Source organism: Colletotrichum chrysophilum (genome assembly GCF_026319265.1).
Source record: "Colletotrichum chrysophilum strain AFK26 chromosome Unknown scaffold_64, whole genome shotgun sequence".
Taxonomy (NCBI): Eukaryota; Fungi; Ascomycota; class Sordariomycetes; order Glomerellales; family Glomerellaceae; genus Colletotrichum; species Colletotrichum chrysophilum.
Genome location: NW_026517351.1, coordinates 137,658 through 153,838, shown reverse-complemented (window position 1 = coordinate 153,838; position 16,181 = coordinate 137,658). Strand labels below are relative to the sequence as shown.

The 16,181-nt window shown below is 54.1% G+C and overlaps 3 protein-coding genes across 3 annotated transcripts; 2 read left to right on the top strand and 1 right to left on the bottom strand.

Moving 5' to 3' along the window:
- Positions 1–2,586: 2,586 nt before the first annotated feature.
- On the top strand, positions 2,587–4,424 carry COL26b_007753 (uncharacterized protein; the record flags this gene model as incomplete). The annotated part of the gene is made up of 3 exons (XM_053180538.1): positions 2,587–2,717; positions 2,770–3,284; positions 3,334–4,424. 3 exons carry the CDS (start codon positions 2,587–2,589, stop codon positions 4,422–4,424), a joined length of 1,737 nt encoding a protein of 578 aa, XP_053035531.1.
- Positions 4,425–10,172: 5,748 nt separating this feature from the next.
- On the top strand, positions 10,173–12,359 carry COL26b_007752 (uncharacterized protein; the record flags this gene model as incomplete). Its single annotated transcript, XM_053180537.1, has 2 exons — positions 10,173–10,220; positions 10,260–12,359. The coding sequence occupies 2 exons, from the start codon at positions 10,173–10,175 to the stop codon at positions 12,357–12,359; spliced, it is 2,148 nt and encodes a 715-aa protein (XP_053035530.1).
- Positions 12,360–13,031: 672 nt separating this feature from the next.
- COL26b_007751 (uncharacterized protein) lies at positions 13,032–14,181 on the bottom strand (the record flags this gene model as incomplete). The annotated part of the gene is made up of 4 exons (XM_053180536.1): positions 13,032–13,340; positions 13,401–13,480; positions 13,551–13,668; positions 13,849–14,181. 4 exons carry the CDS (start codon positions 14,179–14,181, stop codon positions 13,032–13,034), a joined length of 840 nt encoding a protein of 279 aa, XP_053035529.1.
- Between the last annotated feature and the right edge of the window lie 2,000 nt (positions 14,182–16,181).

The window sequence follows — 16,181 nt, the reverse complement described above, 5'->3', positions numbered from 1 at the left end:
GCCAAGAGAAATTCGCGATGGCGCTCGCTCAGTTGAAAACCCACAAGTTTCAGCCCACTCATCGCATATGTCATCACGACTGCGCGCTCTCAGAGCTACGCTCATCTCCCACCCAATTGAAGCCACGAGACCCGGGCTGAAAGCTTCCTGCCTGAAACTTTGCCAAATCGTACCTGACGCGATAAGCCGCAGTGCACCGCCTGCTTGAGTCCCCCACCACCGAGGATGTTGAGGGTGTCGGAAAGGACAGGGAAGGTTACCCCTGAAGCCACTTCAAAACACCAGCCACAGTATGTTTTCAACAAACCCTCACTTTGTGACTGATGATCTAATTGGGCTGCTATGTAGCAAGTAAGCTATCTCCGCTACACTCTCCGACGCTACGGTAATTGACACTATGGAGATGCTGTGCCAATGGGCAGGCAACTTGTCAAAAGTGCAGATGTCTCCAACTGCGGTTGCGTCGTCAAGCATCAGCAATGCCGCCGCCAGTCAACTGGGACATCTTGGGAACACCGTCAGAAAGGGCCATGTTCCATCATGTACGCAGGTGCACAGTTGCCGGCTTCGGGACTATCGCGTTCCTGGAGAAGCTATGGAGCAGTTACATTATCCCTCTAGGATACTACTCCGACTCGGTTAAGCACGCCCTGATAGCTTTGGGATGTGCACATCGAGGCTTCATAGGCGACTACACAGGAGACCACCAGGTTGCGGATGCACAAACATACAATATGATGGCATCTCAACAATTTTCCAAAGCCATGAACTTCACGGCCCTGGATATGCAAAAGCTTTCGCCTACCACCCTCAGGACGTCGCTCGTTTCTTGTTTGATTTTCATCTGCCTTGAAATCATGCAAGGACGCTACGACAAAGCTTTGCAACATCTTAGGTCCGGCTCAAGTATCATGATCGCCCTCTCAAAAGCAGCAACCGATGCTCAGGCAGGAATACCTCTTTCAGCGCACCAAAAGTGTATGGCCGAGACAGTCAAGAACTATTATGATCAGTTATGCGATCTTGCCGACATGTTCACTTGCTTTGGCTGCGATGCTGCCTACTTACTGGAAGAAGGGGAAGTCATTCCAGACCTGTCCTACTTCTTCCGGGCGAATAGCAACACAGACACTTCCAAGCCATACTCCTCCGCCACCGAGGCTCGGTACGATCTCCACCTTGTAGATCAGGCCTTCGGGAAAGCTCTACGCTACAATGTTCGCGGCAGTATACCGATGTCTTGGACCTCGTTTTTGAATCTGCCAGACGGCATGTCACCACTAAGAGATGATGAGCAGTGGGCCGAGGAATGGCTTCACGCTCGCCATCTTTTCGATGTCTTCAGTGCTCGGCTTGAGACTTACACTAAGAATCTCAAGTCAAGTTCATCAACGACCAGACAAGAGTTATGGGAGGCGCGGCTAATGGCAGTCATGCAAAAGGACTGGTCCGTAATTATCAAATGCCTCGAGGCCCCGAGCTCACAACCTCCGGATCGAAAATATTTCCAGGATCTTCTGGAAGATGCCGAATCGCTCGTGTATGCTGAGGCTGAGCCGATGCAGTATCCAGTCTTCACCCTGGCTGCTGATGTGATCCCGCGGATGAGCCTGATTGCTGCTTTCTCTGGTGAGCTAGATTTGCAGCAAAGGTCCATTTCGTTGCTCTATGCCATGCGAAGGAAAGAAGGCATGTGGGATAGTCGGGAGATCGCGAGTGTGCTAGAGTCTATCCTGCTGGCTAGGGAATGCAGCATCTGGGATATGGAGTATGAGAGGATTTCCCTTCCGCGACTAGCGGGAATGCTGTTATCGCTGAAGCTCTATGATGGTAGCAGCACGTTACCTCTGGCTACGCTTGTAGACCAAACTTCTAATTAAGAGGCAATGGTCTGCTTTGTAACGCGGAAGAGCAACCTGAAACTTTGCGTGAGATCTTGAAGATGGTAGACAACGCCCAGCAGACAGTGGCATTCGATAGATAAGCTGACGATCTAGCAAATTAGTGCGAACTAATTCATCGATTTGCTCCCCCGAAAACCGGAGCCTGACAGACAGTTCCTGGACTATCTCAACCCCTGCTTATCTCCCCGCACTTGGGTGCCATCGATTTCCCCATGCACGATGCCGTCGATCCAACCTCGCGCAGAAGCCCCGCAGTTGAATGGGCAGATTACTACCTCAACTAGGTAGGTCCCGATTGATGCTGATAGTGCCAACTCTGTTGGCAGACTCGGCACTTTCAACCCCGACTCTGTCTCCGCCTGACCGCCGGATAATGGGCTCACCTTGCAACGAGGGTAAATGAATTGGAGGAGATGTAACGTCGCTATTTGGAGATGCTGTTGCCCCTCAGTCTCCTCAGTCACATCCGCAATTGCGTCCTGATATGGCCGACGTCAACAGAAGTCGTCATGCTGGTGCAGTATGTGTCCCACTTAGCTTCCCGAGAAGCAACGATCCAATTCCCTGGGCCAAATGCTGGGGCGGGTGGTGGCAATCCCCGCTGATATAACCTCCTCGATCTCGGGGATGGGGTTCCAAGTCGCGACACTATTGACGCGGCGTCGAGGACAACTTCTCCATCATGATGCTGGGAAAGGTCGTCGGGCCTCTTGCGGCCTTGATTGCGGCGCTTCCCTTCGTAGACGGCCAGGCCATTCGCTTCAACAATCCAGAGGGCGTGGATATCTGGTGCGGCAAAGCCTACCGCGCGACGTAAGTAATGCAAGCCGCGATGCTCGCCGACATACTTACCGTTATTCTCCAGTAATTCGTCCTTCGACCCGGGTGGCTGGTTCCCGGAACCTGCCATCTCGCAGGTACCGCTCCTGCGCCTCAAAGTCCGGCCCCGGTTGAGCATTTATCTCGAGACCGACGACACCGCGAACTTGCTGATCGACGCTGCAATCTCGAATCAAGTCGGGTCACCTCTGCCTCCAGGATTTGGGCAGAACTCCACCAGTGCTGCACCGAAGACACTGAAGATTGAGATTATCAACGGGGAAGATGTTCTGGCGACCGAAGACATAGAATTGGGGTCGGTGGACAACGAGGTGCCGCTTCCTCTGGATACCTTGGCACCCCGGATGGATGCATACAGCATCACCGTGCGCACAACGCTCGACTCGACACACATCTACGAAGGCTGGACCGAATTCTCCTTCCTCCCCTATCCGGAGGATTACGGTAGTGTAGCACGCATTGACAACCTCTATGGTGGTCTCCTTGCGCAAAGAGGAAAGGATGCCGAATGGGACTTGATCTTCGCGTACACCTACTACAGTCAGTTCTTCTTTTGATGTATTCAGATCACTTTGCTAACATCCAAAAGCCCAATGGACTCTCTACTGGAATGAGAGCGTTGATACCCTGAACGAATTTGCGGCGATGGGCTACAACGTTATCCACATCGTGCCTACGGGTAGTCTTGGCGAGATCCCCTTTCCATGGGACGAGTTTGAGCCCTACCTCCAGCGGGCCGATGAACTCGGGATCTACTTCCGCTATGACGTTCTCTGGACATGGCCCAACTTGACAAACATGGTTGATCAAGTTACTCGGCTGCGCACACATCCATCAATATTGCTTTGGTATCAGAGCGACGAGGCGGATGGAAAGGCGAACCCGCCCAACTCGACGGGGATCGCGTACGAGCAGATCAAGTCTTTGGACCCGTACCACCCAGTCTCATTGGCATTGAACTGCTGGGACTTTTACTACGCAGACTACGCAGCAGGCGCTGATATTGTCATGTCTGATGTGTACCCCGTGGCTATCAATGCGACATTCTCGCCGGTATACGACACAGTTTGTAATACGACATATGGGTGCTGTGGGTGCGACGACTGTGAAGGTAACTTCGAGGACATTTCTGTCCGGCTGGACGAGTTCTATCGCCGAGATGAGATTCTCGGATGGCAAAAGACGCAGTGGTTCGCGCCTCAGGCTTTTGGCAACGAGACGTTTTGGGCTCGATACCCGACAGCTGACGAGGAGGTCGTGATGACCATGCTCTCGGTAAACCACGGTGCCAAAGGTATCGTGATGTGGAATTACCCCGCTACTGATGAGTTGGAGAACCTCACCAGTCGTCTTGCTGGCGTGTTCACAAACACAGCGGCGGTAGACTTCCTATTGGGCACAGAGAGGACGCAGGACCTTGCCATTGAAGGGGCCAAGAGAGTTGACGCCACGGTGTGGGTGGACAATGCGAAGGGACAAGCACTGATCAGCGTTGTGAACCTCAACTATGATGGCATTCCAGGCGAGGTTAAAGTGGTTCTCCCTGACGGAGTTAATGTTGGGGAAGTTGGCGAGGTTCTCTGGGGAGATGTGGCCTGGGGTTTTGTTGATGGCGGCTTGGTGGCCACGGAGGGGCTGGTGGGGTTGCAAACCTCTGTAATCATTGCAAACCTTCTCTAGGTAGTTAAAATGATCACTTGCTGTTCCACCGATTCGAACCTGATTCCGGAATTGACCCACCTCATTTGCTTCCAACAGTTGAGGTTTAGCGTTTTCAGGAGTTCACAACCGGCGGGTAGCGGTTACTGCCCTGGTCTCAGGAGCGGCAGGCGGGAAGAGGCAGGCGGCACGGCATTCATGCCCTGTTCCTGGATTGTATATGCATTGGTATTACTTGGCAGCACTTTTCCGAGATACTCTAGCTTGTCGACTTTCAGTAATACGCATTGCTTATGCCTGCCAACCAGATTCGTCGAACGTCACCTCGGAAACTTACTGGTAAATGGGAAAAGGGTTGATGTAATTGCCCATGAGCTTGTAAACCGTAGTTCGCCTTGCGGTCGCAATTGTTAACTACCTAACTTGTGATTGCTGTCATTGACGTAGAGAAATACCAGAAGTGGCACAACTTGCTAACGATTCTGGTTTGGACTATGAATCTAGGACATCGGCCTGGGTACGAGCAGAGCGTTTGGATCTTCCACACCAACAACAACTCACTTCACTGGAATGTCGATGTGTCGACCCATGTTCGAGATTGTGTCCCAACAGCCATCTTCGTCTCTAATATTTGCATGTCTGTGTGCTCGCGTACAATCTTACACAGCCAGTCCTACCAGGCACAGTGACCTCCATCAACCCTCAGGTCGGCGCCTGTCATGAAACTGCTTGCGTCACTTAGTAGGAAGAGGATGGGACCTCGAAATTCATCCACAAGACTGAGCTGATACAGCATATTATCCCCTGTCCATTGAGCCTTCATGCCGGGTTTCCGAAGCGCTTCTTCCGTCGCCGGAGTTTGTATATAGCCCGTCGACAGAGTGTTCACCCGAATTAGAGGCATTCCCTTACGAGAACCCCACTCTGCTGCCAAAGATCGACCCAACTGGAGAACAGCTGATTTGGATGAATTATACGCTGCCGTATCTACGCCCTGTCCATGCTTGTTAGGGAGCAGTGAGGATGCTCGAGATGTTCGTTGACTGACCTTGTTGGCAACTGAGCCACTCATGCTTGCTGTAAGGACTATACTTCCATCAACGTTCGCTTTCCTCATCTCTAGTGCGACAGCTTGTGCAATGGCGAAAGTTCCTGTAACATTAATCTCCATCAAACGCCGAAATCGCTCCACCGAGAATTCGTGGGCAGGGTCGTTGTCAGACAAGCCGGCACATGCCACTAAACCGCGAATCGGATGCCTCAGTTGGGGCACGAGAGTCTCGAATACCGTTGAAATGCCACGAGCATCGGTGACATCCAAACGATAGTAGACAAGCAAGCGACCGTGCTCATGGGCAACTGCGAGAAGCTGATCTGCGAGTGTTGTCAGACATATAACACTACAAAGGCGTCTGCTCCCGATTACTTACTCCACACCTCGGTCCGAGGATTTTCTAACACGTCCAGACACACGACATCTCCTCCCGAATCTAGAATACAACCTGCTGCTTCCACGCCAAGATATCCGGCCCCTCCTGTGACTGTTGAGGCATGTCAGAAAGACGCCTTTGCAAGCGTGAACACGAATGGGCCATACTGAAAATGGTTCGGTTGTCTAAGCGAAACAAAGCCCGCGTGTCGACGTGAACCCCGCCCTGGCGCTCCTTCGTTTCTCGAAATTCCGGGCTTGCAGTGTTACTCATGGTGATGCTGTTAGCTTTTGAAAAGGGTCAAAACGAAATCCCAATCCGGAACCACGAAAGCTGCACATTTATAGCTTCTGCATGCTGTGGCGGGGCCTCAAATGGCCGCCAAACTGTGTTTATATTGTCATCCAGGTGAAGGCTCGCAAGCTGTTCCCTCTTACCGCAATTTTCTTCAGCATCCACCTTCGCTGCTATGATCACATGCACTTAATAACCCCAAGCCAAGAAGGTTGAGATGATTCATCACAACGAGGTTCGGTACTGCTACCCAAGTCAACAAGTTCCCACTTGCCGCTTGCCGCTTGCCGCCTGCCGCCTGCCGCATACCGTCTGCCGTTTACCGTTTGACGTCTGCCACCCATGCAATCCTGACTCTGAGAAGGTAATTAACCGCGTGAATCAATCGACCCCGCAAGTGATAGCTTTAATGGGATATGCTGCGTCATCTGATGTACTAGCTTCCATGTCAGTATCGCCCCATTGTGCCCTCGAGGAGGACCGGAGTCTCGTTTGCGCTCTACATTATCGCTTCGTGTCAGACGACTTCCATGCTTCCAGTTACTCTCTCCCGCAAGCCGCAAGCCGCAAACCGCCAGCTGTGTCAGGTACGATTTCTCTTTCAAGCTTGGTTCAACCTATTGCGTGGTGGAGTCGTGGGCCCCGGCCGGGAGCCACCAGTTGAATACTGGTATTCTTGTTAATAATCCGCTCGAGCCGATGTATAAGAATGCCCTTGTGATAATTCTGCGAAGTCTGATCTTCGTTCTTCATCGTCTTTTCCGCATAGTGTCCTGAGGACCTGATGACCATTCACCTTCTCTGTGAAGCTCAAACATAGCAGCCACACAATGTCGTCTCGTCCCTTAGAAGACAAACTAGCTGTCGTCACAGGAGCCTTTCGCGGTAAGTCATTGTGTCTACACGACGGCAAGCAGGATATACTGATGGGAATGGTACAGGTATTGGCGCAGCAATTACCAAGCACCTAGCTGCAAAAGGAGCAAATGTCCTGGGCGTTTACACCTCTGACTCATCAACGCAGTCAGCAAACGACATGGTCAATGCACTTCAAAAGGCACATGGTGTCAAAGTCATTGCAGTGCAAGCGGACCTCAGCGATTCGGAAGAAGCTCCACGCCGCATTGTCGACGCAGCCCAAGCTATGTTCGGCCACTCCGAGAACTTAACCGTCAATATCCTGGTCAACAACGCGGGAGTCGGCGGGGACTACCCATTAGGAGAGGTGCCTATGGCTGAATTCCATCGTATCTATGCTGTGAACGTCTTGGCGCCTATTATGGTTACTCAGGCGCTTCTACCGTTTCTCCCTAACGATAGATCCGGACGTATTGTGAACATCTCGTCCGTCGCCTCGACTATGGGATTCAAAACCCACACTCTTTATGGAGGTACTAAAGCTGCACTGGAGGCGATGACAAGAACTTGGGCGCGGGAGCTGGCTGAGAGAGCAACAGTTAACGCAGTAAATCCTGGACCTGTAGAGGGAGATATGTACTGGGCTGCGGGCGAAGACTTTTGGAAGCAGCTTGAGCCATTCCAGCTTGCTGCACCCTTGTCTGCGGTTCGAGAGACAGACCGGCCAGAACTTGTCAGGCTCGCAAACGAAAAGATGGCTGGAAGGCGTCCCGCATATTGGACCGAGGTCGCTGACATAGTGGGAATGCTGTGCGGTCATCAGGTTTGTCATTACTGCGAGAGAACCGGCGAACAATGCAATCACTGGCGGCCATCCACTCTGAACACCACTTGGTGAGAGAGGTCTATCAAGACTTAGAATGCAGTGCAGCAGGGCTCGTGGTCCCTTTTGTATCAGAGAGCTGATGAAGCTCAGTGTCATGTCGGGGGACGCATGGATGACTCGCGCAGTCGGGGCGCAGGAGCATCCCGGTTTCGTGCAAAAGCGAGGGGCTCGCTAGGTTTTTATGATCAAGCAGCGCACCGCATGGATCGGGAAGCATTCATGGTCGCATTTTTGCCCATTCCAGCTGTCATGATATTGTGAAGACGCGCAATTGGCCATGAAGAAACAAGATTCCCACTGAAGCCACCCCTGCCTGGCCCATATCAGGGGCCCGGGTCACAGTGAATCCGACCAGCAGCGGGGACCCTTGCCAGGGGTGGGAGGACGGGCCTTGGATGAGGTCAGTGACAGGCAGCGAGGTCGCTGTAGAGTGACCCTAACGAAATAACCTTAATGCTTAACCCTAACTTTGCTGGCGCACCTTTCAGCGTGTCTAACGGCTCCTCTAGCCCCTAGGTTCTCCTCCTCATCCACCATCCACCACCCGCATCTGCCCCAATAGCCCCCCAATGCCCTCTGTGACGAGCTCCCCGAAACCTCGGAACCGCTCTGAGCCCCCTTCCTTCGCCCTGCTAGACTGCTCGTTATGTGGAAACTGAGCTGATTCCGTTTCGTACCTCCTCGTTTTTCGTCTTAAGCATGCCGGTCCAGGTGGGCTCTTACAAGGGCTTAATCTTGGCAGATCTTGGCGGGGGTTTCGGATGACCCAGGACGGAGAAGCTGCAGGCTCTTCACACGCACTAACAGCTTGAATCCCGGCGCTGTGGCCCTGTGCCCCGGAGCCACCCCTGGGCGCCGCCACGTTCGTCTGGTCCCTCTGAAAGTCTGAGGGTCGCAGCGAGAGATCATGTTCGCTGGGCCGCTTCGGGTACCACCTGGCTGCTGACATGTGTCAGGTGCCGGTGGGGGTTTGAGGCGTTGCGTAGAGAGAAACAAACGGGGACGACTTCATGCGATGTTATCAGCTCTTTTGGGGGGGCAGAGAAGGCTCTGTATTGAGATGTTGGACATCACTTGTCATGGCTAAGTTTCCCCCAAGAAAGCCTGATGTCGTCAAGAGTTCATCAAACCTGGAAAATGATGGAGGGCTTGCCCAGGACTAAGTAAGGATTGGCACCAAGACATGGCATTGCCACCTCATCCCGCGGCACGACGGCCAAGATCATGATCGCAAAGATTTTCTCATGATCACCACACCCAACCAGGGGAAGACTGGCGAGGTGCAACCAGTCAACAACATCCAGTTTCATGTTGGAGGCCCAGCCAGAGCTGAGCTCGCGTCTTCCACGGCTTCACTCGATTCCGGATTTCCTCTTCTGATTTCGAGGGGCCGTTGCTAGTCCGACATGGCAAACAACCCCTGAAGATCCCGAGCACGAAGGCTAAGCCTCGAGTTCTGCCCGTGGCCCGACAGATTCTGCCCTCGACCTTCAGCCCTGGCTAAACTCCCCTGCCAGAGCCGCAAAGCCAAAACAGACAGACCCTGGTCTTTCATCCCTTCCCTCGGAAACCGTCCCGTCACTTTTCAGATGGCAGCGAGACTTGCGATCCCATCTTGGCCCGGTTACAGCCACGCTAGAAACCTGCTAGTGCACCCAGTACCGCTGTCTCTCGCCTACAGACCCTCACCGCATCCAGCACGGCTTCAGCCTCCATCATGATCTAGCCCAATGCTCAACATCATGTCTGAGGAGTTGCTCACGCCTTGTTATCCCCGGTCCCCGGCTCCCCACGAATGTGACGACAACACCACGTCTCCATCACCTTCACACCACGCTCCGGCACTCCCATGCCCAGGCCATGATCAGGAAAAGCCACCACACCTCCTGCCCTGCTATCGCCCGCGCGCATCCGATCTTCCGTGCACCGGTTGTTGCGGACGATGTGCATTGGCAAGGCCCATCCCAACCCAGCAGCCAAGGCTCGCGATGACCAGGCCCCGTCTGATATAATGACTTGGCTCCCCTCCTTTGTAGAGATGTAGTGATCAGCAGGTCTGTCCCCCTTCACTTCATCCGCACGCGCGCTCTCTTTCGTTCGTTTCTTCCACGCAGCTAGCCCATCGCCAGCTCGCTGCGGCTTTTTGTTTACTTCGTTTCATTCAACAACTCAGAGACCGGTATCTCGACCCCGTTCAGAGGCGAGCCTCGTACATTCCTTTATTCCTTTTTGTGTCTTTCCTTTCGGACGTCCGGACTCGCAAGTACACGATATCTACACCCATATACCGACTCGACAATCATGTTACTTTCAAGATACGCAATCCTCTCATGGCTCGCCTCAGTGGCGGTGGCTACCCCGAACCCCCCAGCAGCAGCACCTGCTCAGTGCGAGCCAAAGACCGAGACCATCGTACACACAGTTCATGTACCGACAACAGTCCACGAGGTCAAGACGGAGACCGTACACGTCACGGTGCCGGGAGAGAAGGAAGTCGTTCATGTCACAGTCCCTACCACAATACATGAAGTCAAGACCGAGGTCAAGCACCTGACCCAGACGGAAGTCAAACACGAAATCAAGACGGAAGTCAAGCATGTAACCGTCACCGCACCGCCCGAGACGAAAACCGAAGTCAAGCACGAGGTCAAGACTGAGGTGAAGCACGTCACTATCACCGCTCCTCCGCAGGTAGTCAAGGAGACGGTCACCAAGAAAGAGGAGGTCAAGGTCACTGTTCCGGTACACGTGACCCAGACGGTCCCAGTACACATCACGAAGACGGAGGTTAAGACAGCCATTCATACCGTCGTTCAGACCGCTCCGCCAGTGGTCCATACCGTGGTCGAGACGAAGAAGGAAGAGGTCAAGGTCACGGTCCCAGTACACGTCACCCAGACGGTTCCAGTGCACATCACCCAGACCGAGACAGCGGTACACACTGTTGTCCAGACTGCGCCTCCCGTTGTCCATACCGTTGTCGAGACCAAGAAGGAGGAAGTAAAAGTCACGGTGCCGGTACACATCACGCAGACCGAGACAGCCATCCACACGGTTGTCCAAACGGCGCCTCCCATTGTTCACACCGTCACTTCCGAGCGCATCGTCTCTGCGCCTCCCGTCACTCAACATGTTACCAAGGAGGTTCCTGTTGAGAAGATTATCACGCATGTGGCCACCGTCGTCCAGACTCTGCCGCCTGTCGTTCACACGGTGGTTCAAACCGCACCTCCTCTCGTCCACACAGTCACCCAGGTGGCCACCGAGACTCTCCACATTACCCTACCCCCTCAAGTCGTCACCTCCGAACGGGTTGTCTCCGCGCCTCCCGTCACTCACGAAATCACCAAGGAGGTTCCCGTGGAAAAGATCATCACCCAGACTCTGCCACCCGTTGTCCACACGGTGGTGCAAACTGCTCCGCCCGTCGTCCACACCGTCATCGAGACCGCTCCGCCTGTCGTCCACACCGTTGTCGAGACTGCTCCTCCTCTGGTCCACACCGTCGTCCAGACCGCACCTCCTCTCGTCCACACAATCACCCATGCGGTCACCGAGACAGTCCACGTCACTCTGCCTCCCCAAGTTGTCACCTCTGAGCGAGTTGTCTCTGCTCCTCCCGCTCCTCCAGTGACCCACGAAGTCACCAAGGAGCTGCCGGTCCACGTTACCCAGGTCGTGACCAAGGAGCTCCCAATCGAGAAGATCATCACCCACGTCGCTACAGTCGTCCAGACCCAGCACGCAGTCCAAACCGTCACTCTCCCTCCCCACGTGGTGAAGGAGACAGAGACGGTCCACGTCACCCTTCCTCCCCATGTGGTCAAGGAAACCGTTCACGTCACTCTTCCTCCCCATGTCGTGAAGGAAACAGTGCACGTCACCTTGCCTCCTCACGAGGTCAAGGAGACCGTGACGCTCCCGCCGCACACCGTTCACCAGGTCGTCCACGTCACGCAGGTAGTCAGCCACTGCGCGACAACCGTGACAGCCGGAGCCGGCCACGTTGCCTCCCCTCCTCCAGCGGCACACCCCATGCCGCCGCCCGCTCACGAGGCTGCGCCGCCGGTCCATACCATGGCGCCTCCCCCGGTGCAACATACCCCGCCACCGGCGGTGCACACCAAGGCCCCTCCGGCCCAGCACACTCCTCCCGCAGCGGCACACCCCGCGCCATCTGCGCCGCCGGCTCACCAGATGCCCCCGGCTCACGTCGCTCCCCCGGCCGAGGCCATGCCCGCCCACCCTCCGGCCGAGACACCGGCTGCTCCTCCCGCTCACCAAGCGCCGGCGACCCCTCCCGTACATGAGGCTCCCGCAGCTGAGAAGCCCGGGGAGAAGCCCACTGAGAGGCCTGAGGAGAAGCCCGCCGAAAAGCCAGCGGAGGCCGAGAAGCCCACCGAGAAGCCTGCTGAGGACAAGTCAGCTGAAGAGAAGCCTGCTGAGCCTGCAAAGCCAATGATGAGATTCATGCGGCGTAGGATTTAATGAGGAGGGTGATGGGAGAAAATACAGTGCGACTCATGACGATAGGAAGCCGGGGAGGAAAGGAACGTTGATATATGCCTTGGAAGACGCAAGGAACTAGGAATTATTTTTCTTATATGTAATCTAAATATTAGACGGTAGCGATGACGCTGGACGAAGTTTGATACCCTGTCAGCCTGCCTTCAATGAGACTTAATACCTCTTATGATTGAACTCGTTGCTTTTATTCCTACCTCTGTGTTTGAGTTATTCCTTGAAGCGGTGAATTCTAAAATGAGACCAAATGCTTAGCCCCAAGGAATGCAGCAATATGACAGAATTCTATGATGGACAAGGAACTACCGAAAGGCCATGTAAGTGATCTACAATGGGCTTGCCGTTTGATTATCGACAGCAGGTGGATCGTTCGGTCCGTAGACTCGGACCGGCGAGCACTGATGTCGTTGAATCAGCGCTTATTACGGCATCCCACACGCTGCGATTAGACTTTGCGGACCTTCTGATAACACGGCAAGTCCCGACGCTGGTGATAACCACGAGCCATCAACGAGAAATCAAGGATACTGGACGCCTCGTACATCTCATTACTATGCTAAGTATCATATTGAATCGTAACATCCATTGTGGGGTATTCGTCATGCGGTGCCATTCCGTTATCCATGTGGAACACATTTACATCATGAAAGCCGCGAGCATCGTCAGTCCAGCCATTGACATGAGCATGCCCGGACCAGTGGCACCAGCCCCTGATGCCGGAACGGTAGATGGCGTCGGGGTGGCCGAGGGAGAAGTGCTGTTCGTCTTGGAGGCGTTGAACTGAGCGACGACAAACTCCACGGCGTCATCGGTGTAGTTGGCAAAGTACGAGCCGTGGACCTTGGTGTTGTTACCGATGTCGCAATAGACGTCGCCCGTGTCGCACCACGACGCGATCTTGGAGGCGTACTGCTGGCATGCAGTAGTGTTATCGCGAGGGAAAATCTAGAACAAGTATCGAGTCAGTCTCTCGCATCGGTAAGTGCACATCTTGACTCAACGTACGCCGTCGCGAGTGCTCGTGCCGCGGTTCCAGGTCGAGTTGGCGGTATGGGTTGGGTCTCCGAAGAGGACGACCGCAATTACTACGAGAGAATCAGCGCTCAATGTCCGAAAGATCCACGCCGAACAAGCTCTTCGTGAGCTTTTACGTACCGCTCTGATCGACGATGGAAGATGCAATTGGCGCTGTGTGGTTGAACTCTAAATCCAGCGCCTCGCCGGCGTCTTCGTCGACGCTGCCACACAGGGTATCACCCGTCACTTGCGCACCCTGCGTTCATGCACGTCAGCGGGAAGAAGAAAGCAAAAAGCGCAGCCTCATCGCATGTTGGTGTCCAATCATCGTCCGTTGGCCCTTCTACAGCGCCCCAGAAATGGCGTGTCGTCCCAAGTCAAGTCATGTCATGAACTCCTCTCAAAGCTCCTCGCAGATGCACACTGTCCCACGTACCTGGGAATATCCGAGCAGGGCAACCTTTGAGTCGGGACATCTCGCGCTGTACGCCGTCAAGGCCAGGTTCATGGCAATGTCTCCATCTTCCACTGAGATTGAGTAGTTGTCGAAGGTCGCGGGGTAGTCGAGCGGCTCGATCTGGGACCCGGGGATGGCGGCGACGACGCCATTGGCGACGCTGCCGATCCGGCCAACACCAGCTGGCTCGTTGCTGCCACGTGCGACGATGAGATGCACTCCGCTGGTGCAGGTGCTGGTCGAGTTCTGCGCGGCGGCGCTGGCCGCAAAGAGGCCGGCGATCGCGGCGGTGGTCCTCGTCGTGGATCTCATTTTCGGTCGGTCAGGTTCGGTCGTGGATGATGAGCGATGGTGAGACAGGATCGGTTTGGTCGGATCAGACGGTAGTCAAAGCTAGCAGGTAGAGGGCACAGAGGAGAACCGGGGAGGTCGGAGAGGTATTTATCTCGGCAGCCCACCGGGTTGGATGACGTCGCAGACCTCAACGATTCTTGGCGCAGAGGCTGGCATGGTGTATCCGTATGCGCATTGCTAAGCAGCACTGCATGCCCGCGAAAAGGGCCGGCGAGGCAACGCCATCCCATCGCAAGTGCCGCACTGCCGCGCCATCAGCTCGTCGAAATTGAGCCCGGCGCAAATATCGGAAAGCCGGGGTGGCTGCGCTGCTGTGTTGTGATCGCCAGGGGTACCCCGTCGTGGCCGAACGGCGAATCAGACGGAGGTTTGTCGTCCGCCGGACGCCATGGATCGTCGACCACATGTTCGGACTGTTGTTCAAGTCGGCCAGGGGTCCAGGTCTAGGTCCGAGGTGGCTTCCGCGTGGGGTTAGTGCCTCGTGGTTTTGCTCGTAGATATGACTAGAAATGGCTTGAGCTACATAGGACAATATGACTAGAAATGGCTTGAGCTACATAGGACAGGAGCTGTGTTGTGTGGGATGGGCGGAGGAGGATGGAAGAGCCTCGGCATTGCGTCCGAATAGAGCATCGTTCCTGTACCCCAGGTCCGTTAGGCGCGTATTTCCTGCTTTTACGTCCACTATTGGGCCCGCTTCTGGCCGTGTGACCCGATGAGGTTGGGAAGTTGGAGACGGACGGGCTGGGGATGCGGGGATGGCGGATGCGGGGAAGAGGGAACGGTACGCCCGGCCGGTTAGCTTGTTGGTTCATTCATGCGATTGAACAAGTGATGAGTTGTTGCCTGTGAAGCAAGATGGGCAGAGGTCAAGATTGCAAAGGATTACGCAGTTCATTCTACTTTGGATGGAGGTAAGGTTGCGGGTTGGCTGCAATTGCAGGATGGATGCAACTCCGACAGTTACTTTGCCAAGGCTGAGCCCCGTTGCGTCAAATTGTAAATTCTCCATCCGTTGCTTGGCAAGTCTTCACCCTTGTCATCGCAAATCCACAGCCTCCAAGGCCACATAGCCTGGTGCCGGCGACGAGAATAATGTTCACGAACTTAAAGCTGCAGCAATTAAACCTCTTCTACGTTCGGAGAAGCGTTCATAGCTTTAATTCCCAAAGACTCGAAGCTCGGATATTGAAGACTTAAAAACATTTGAGGTCTCTTCAAAACTTTCAGTGCTATCTTCTGTCCAGGATCAGGTGCAAGCGGCGTTGAGACGCTGATGCTACCATGTAGACGAAGGAGTCGGTCTTGATTGCCTCCACTTTGCATTATCACGCCAAACTACATTTGAATTGGCATCAGACCGCCAAGGTTCGCAAAGCGCGGGCGAGTGAAACAATTAGAAGGTGTGCACGTCGACATCAAAGTGCAATGGCGAATTTGCCTTTAGACACGTGGTGCACTTGTGATGAAACATACGGCTCACTTGGGAAATTGAAAGTATTAACTATGGTGTGTTGTGTCTTAAACCCGCAGGATGTAAGCAGATGCGGTTGCCTCCCGACATATTGCCAAGCAGAACGTGTAACCTTGCTAAGGCTCGTGGAGGCTCGTGGAGGCTCGTGGATGCGCTCGAAAGATGAGCTGTCATAAGCAGCGTCTGTCTACAAATTTCCTATACAAATGGATGCTTGTTGGCGCGATAGCCATCTCTCTGTTCTAATGTTGCTTATTTTATGCTTGTTATCAGTTGACAACTGAGAACTCTCATGTCTTCCACAAAGCCTGTGTAGTGTGATTTGTGTTGCTCTTTTTCTGATATTGCGGCCATGGCACTCGCAGATGATTGCTATCACTGACTTTGATTATGTGGACCCAGTTGTCTTGTATTTGCGGCCCTCTTCATCCAGGATGCTCGAGATGCTGACCTCACAAGGCCCGGCCGAGACATTTGCTACCCA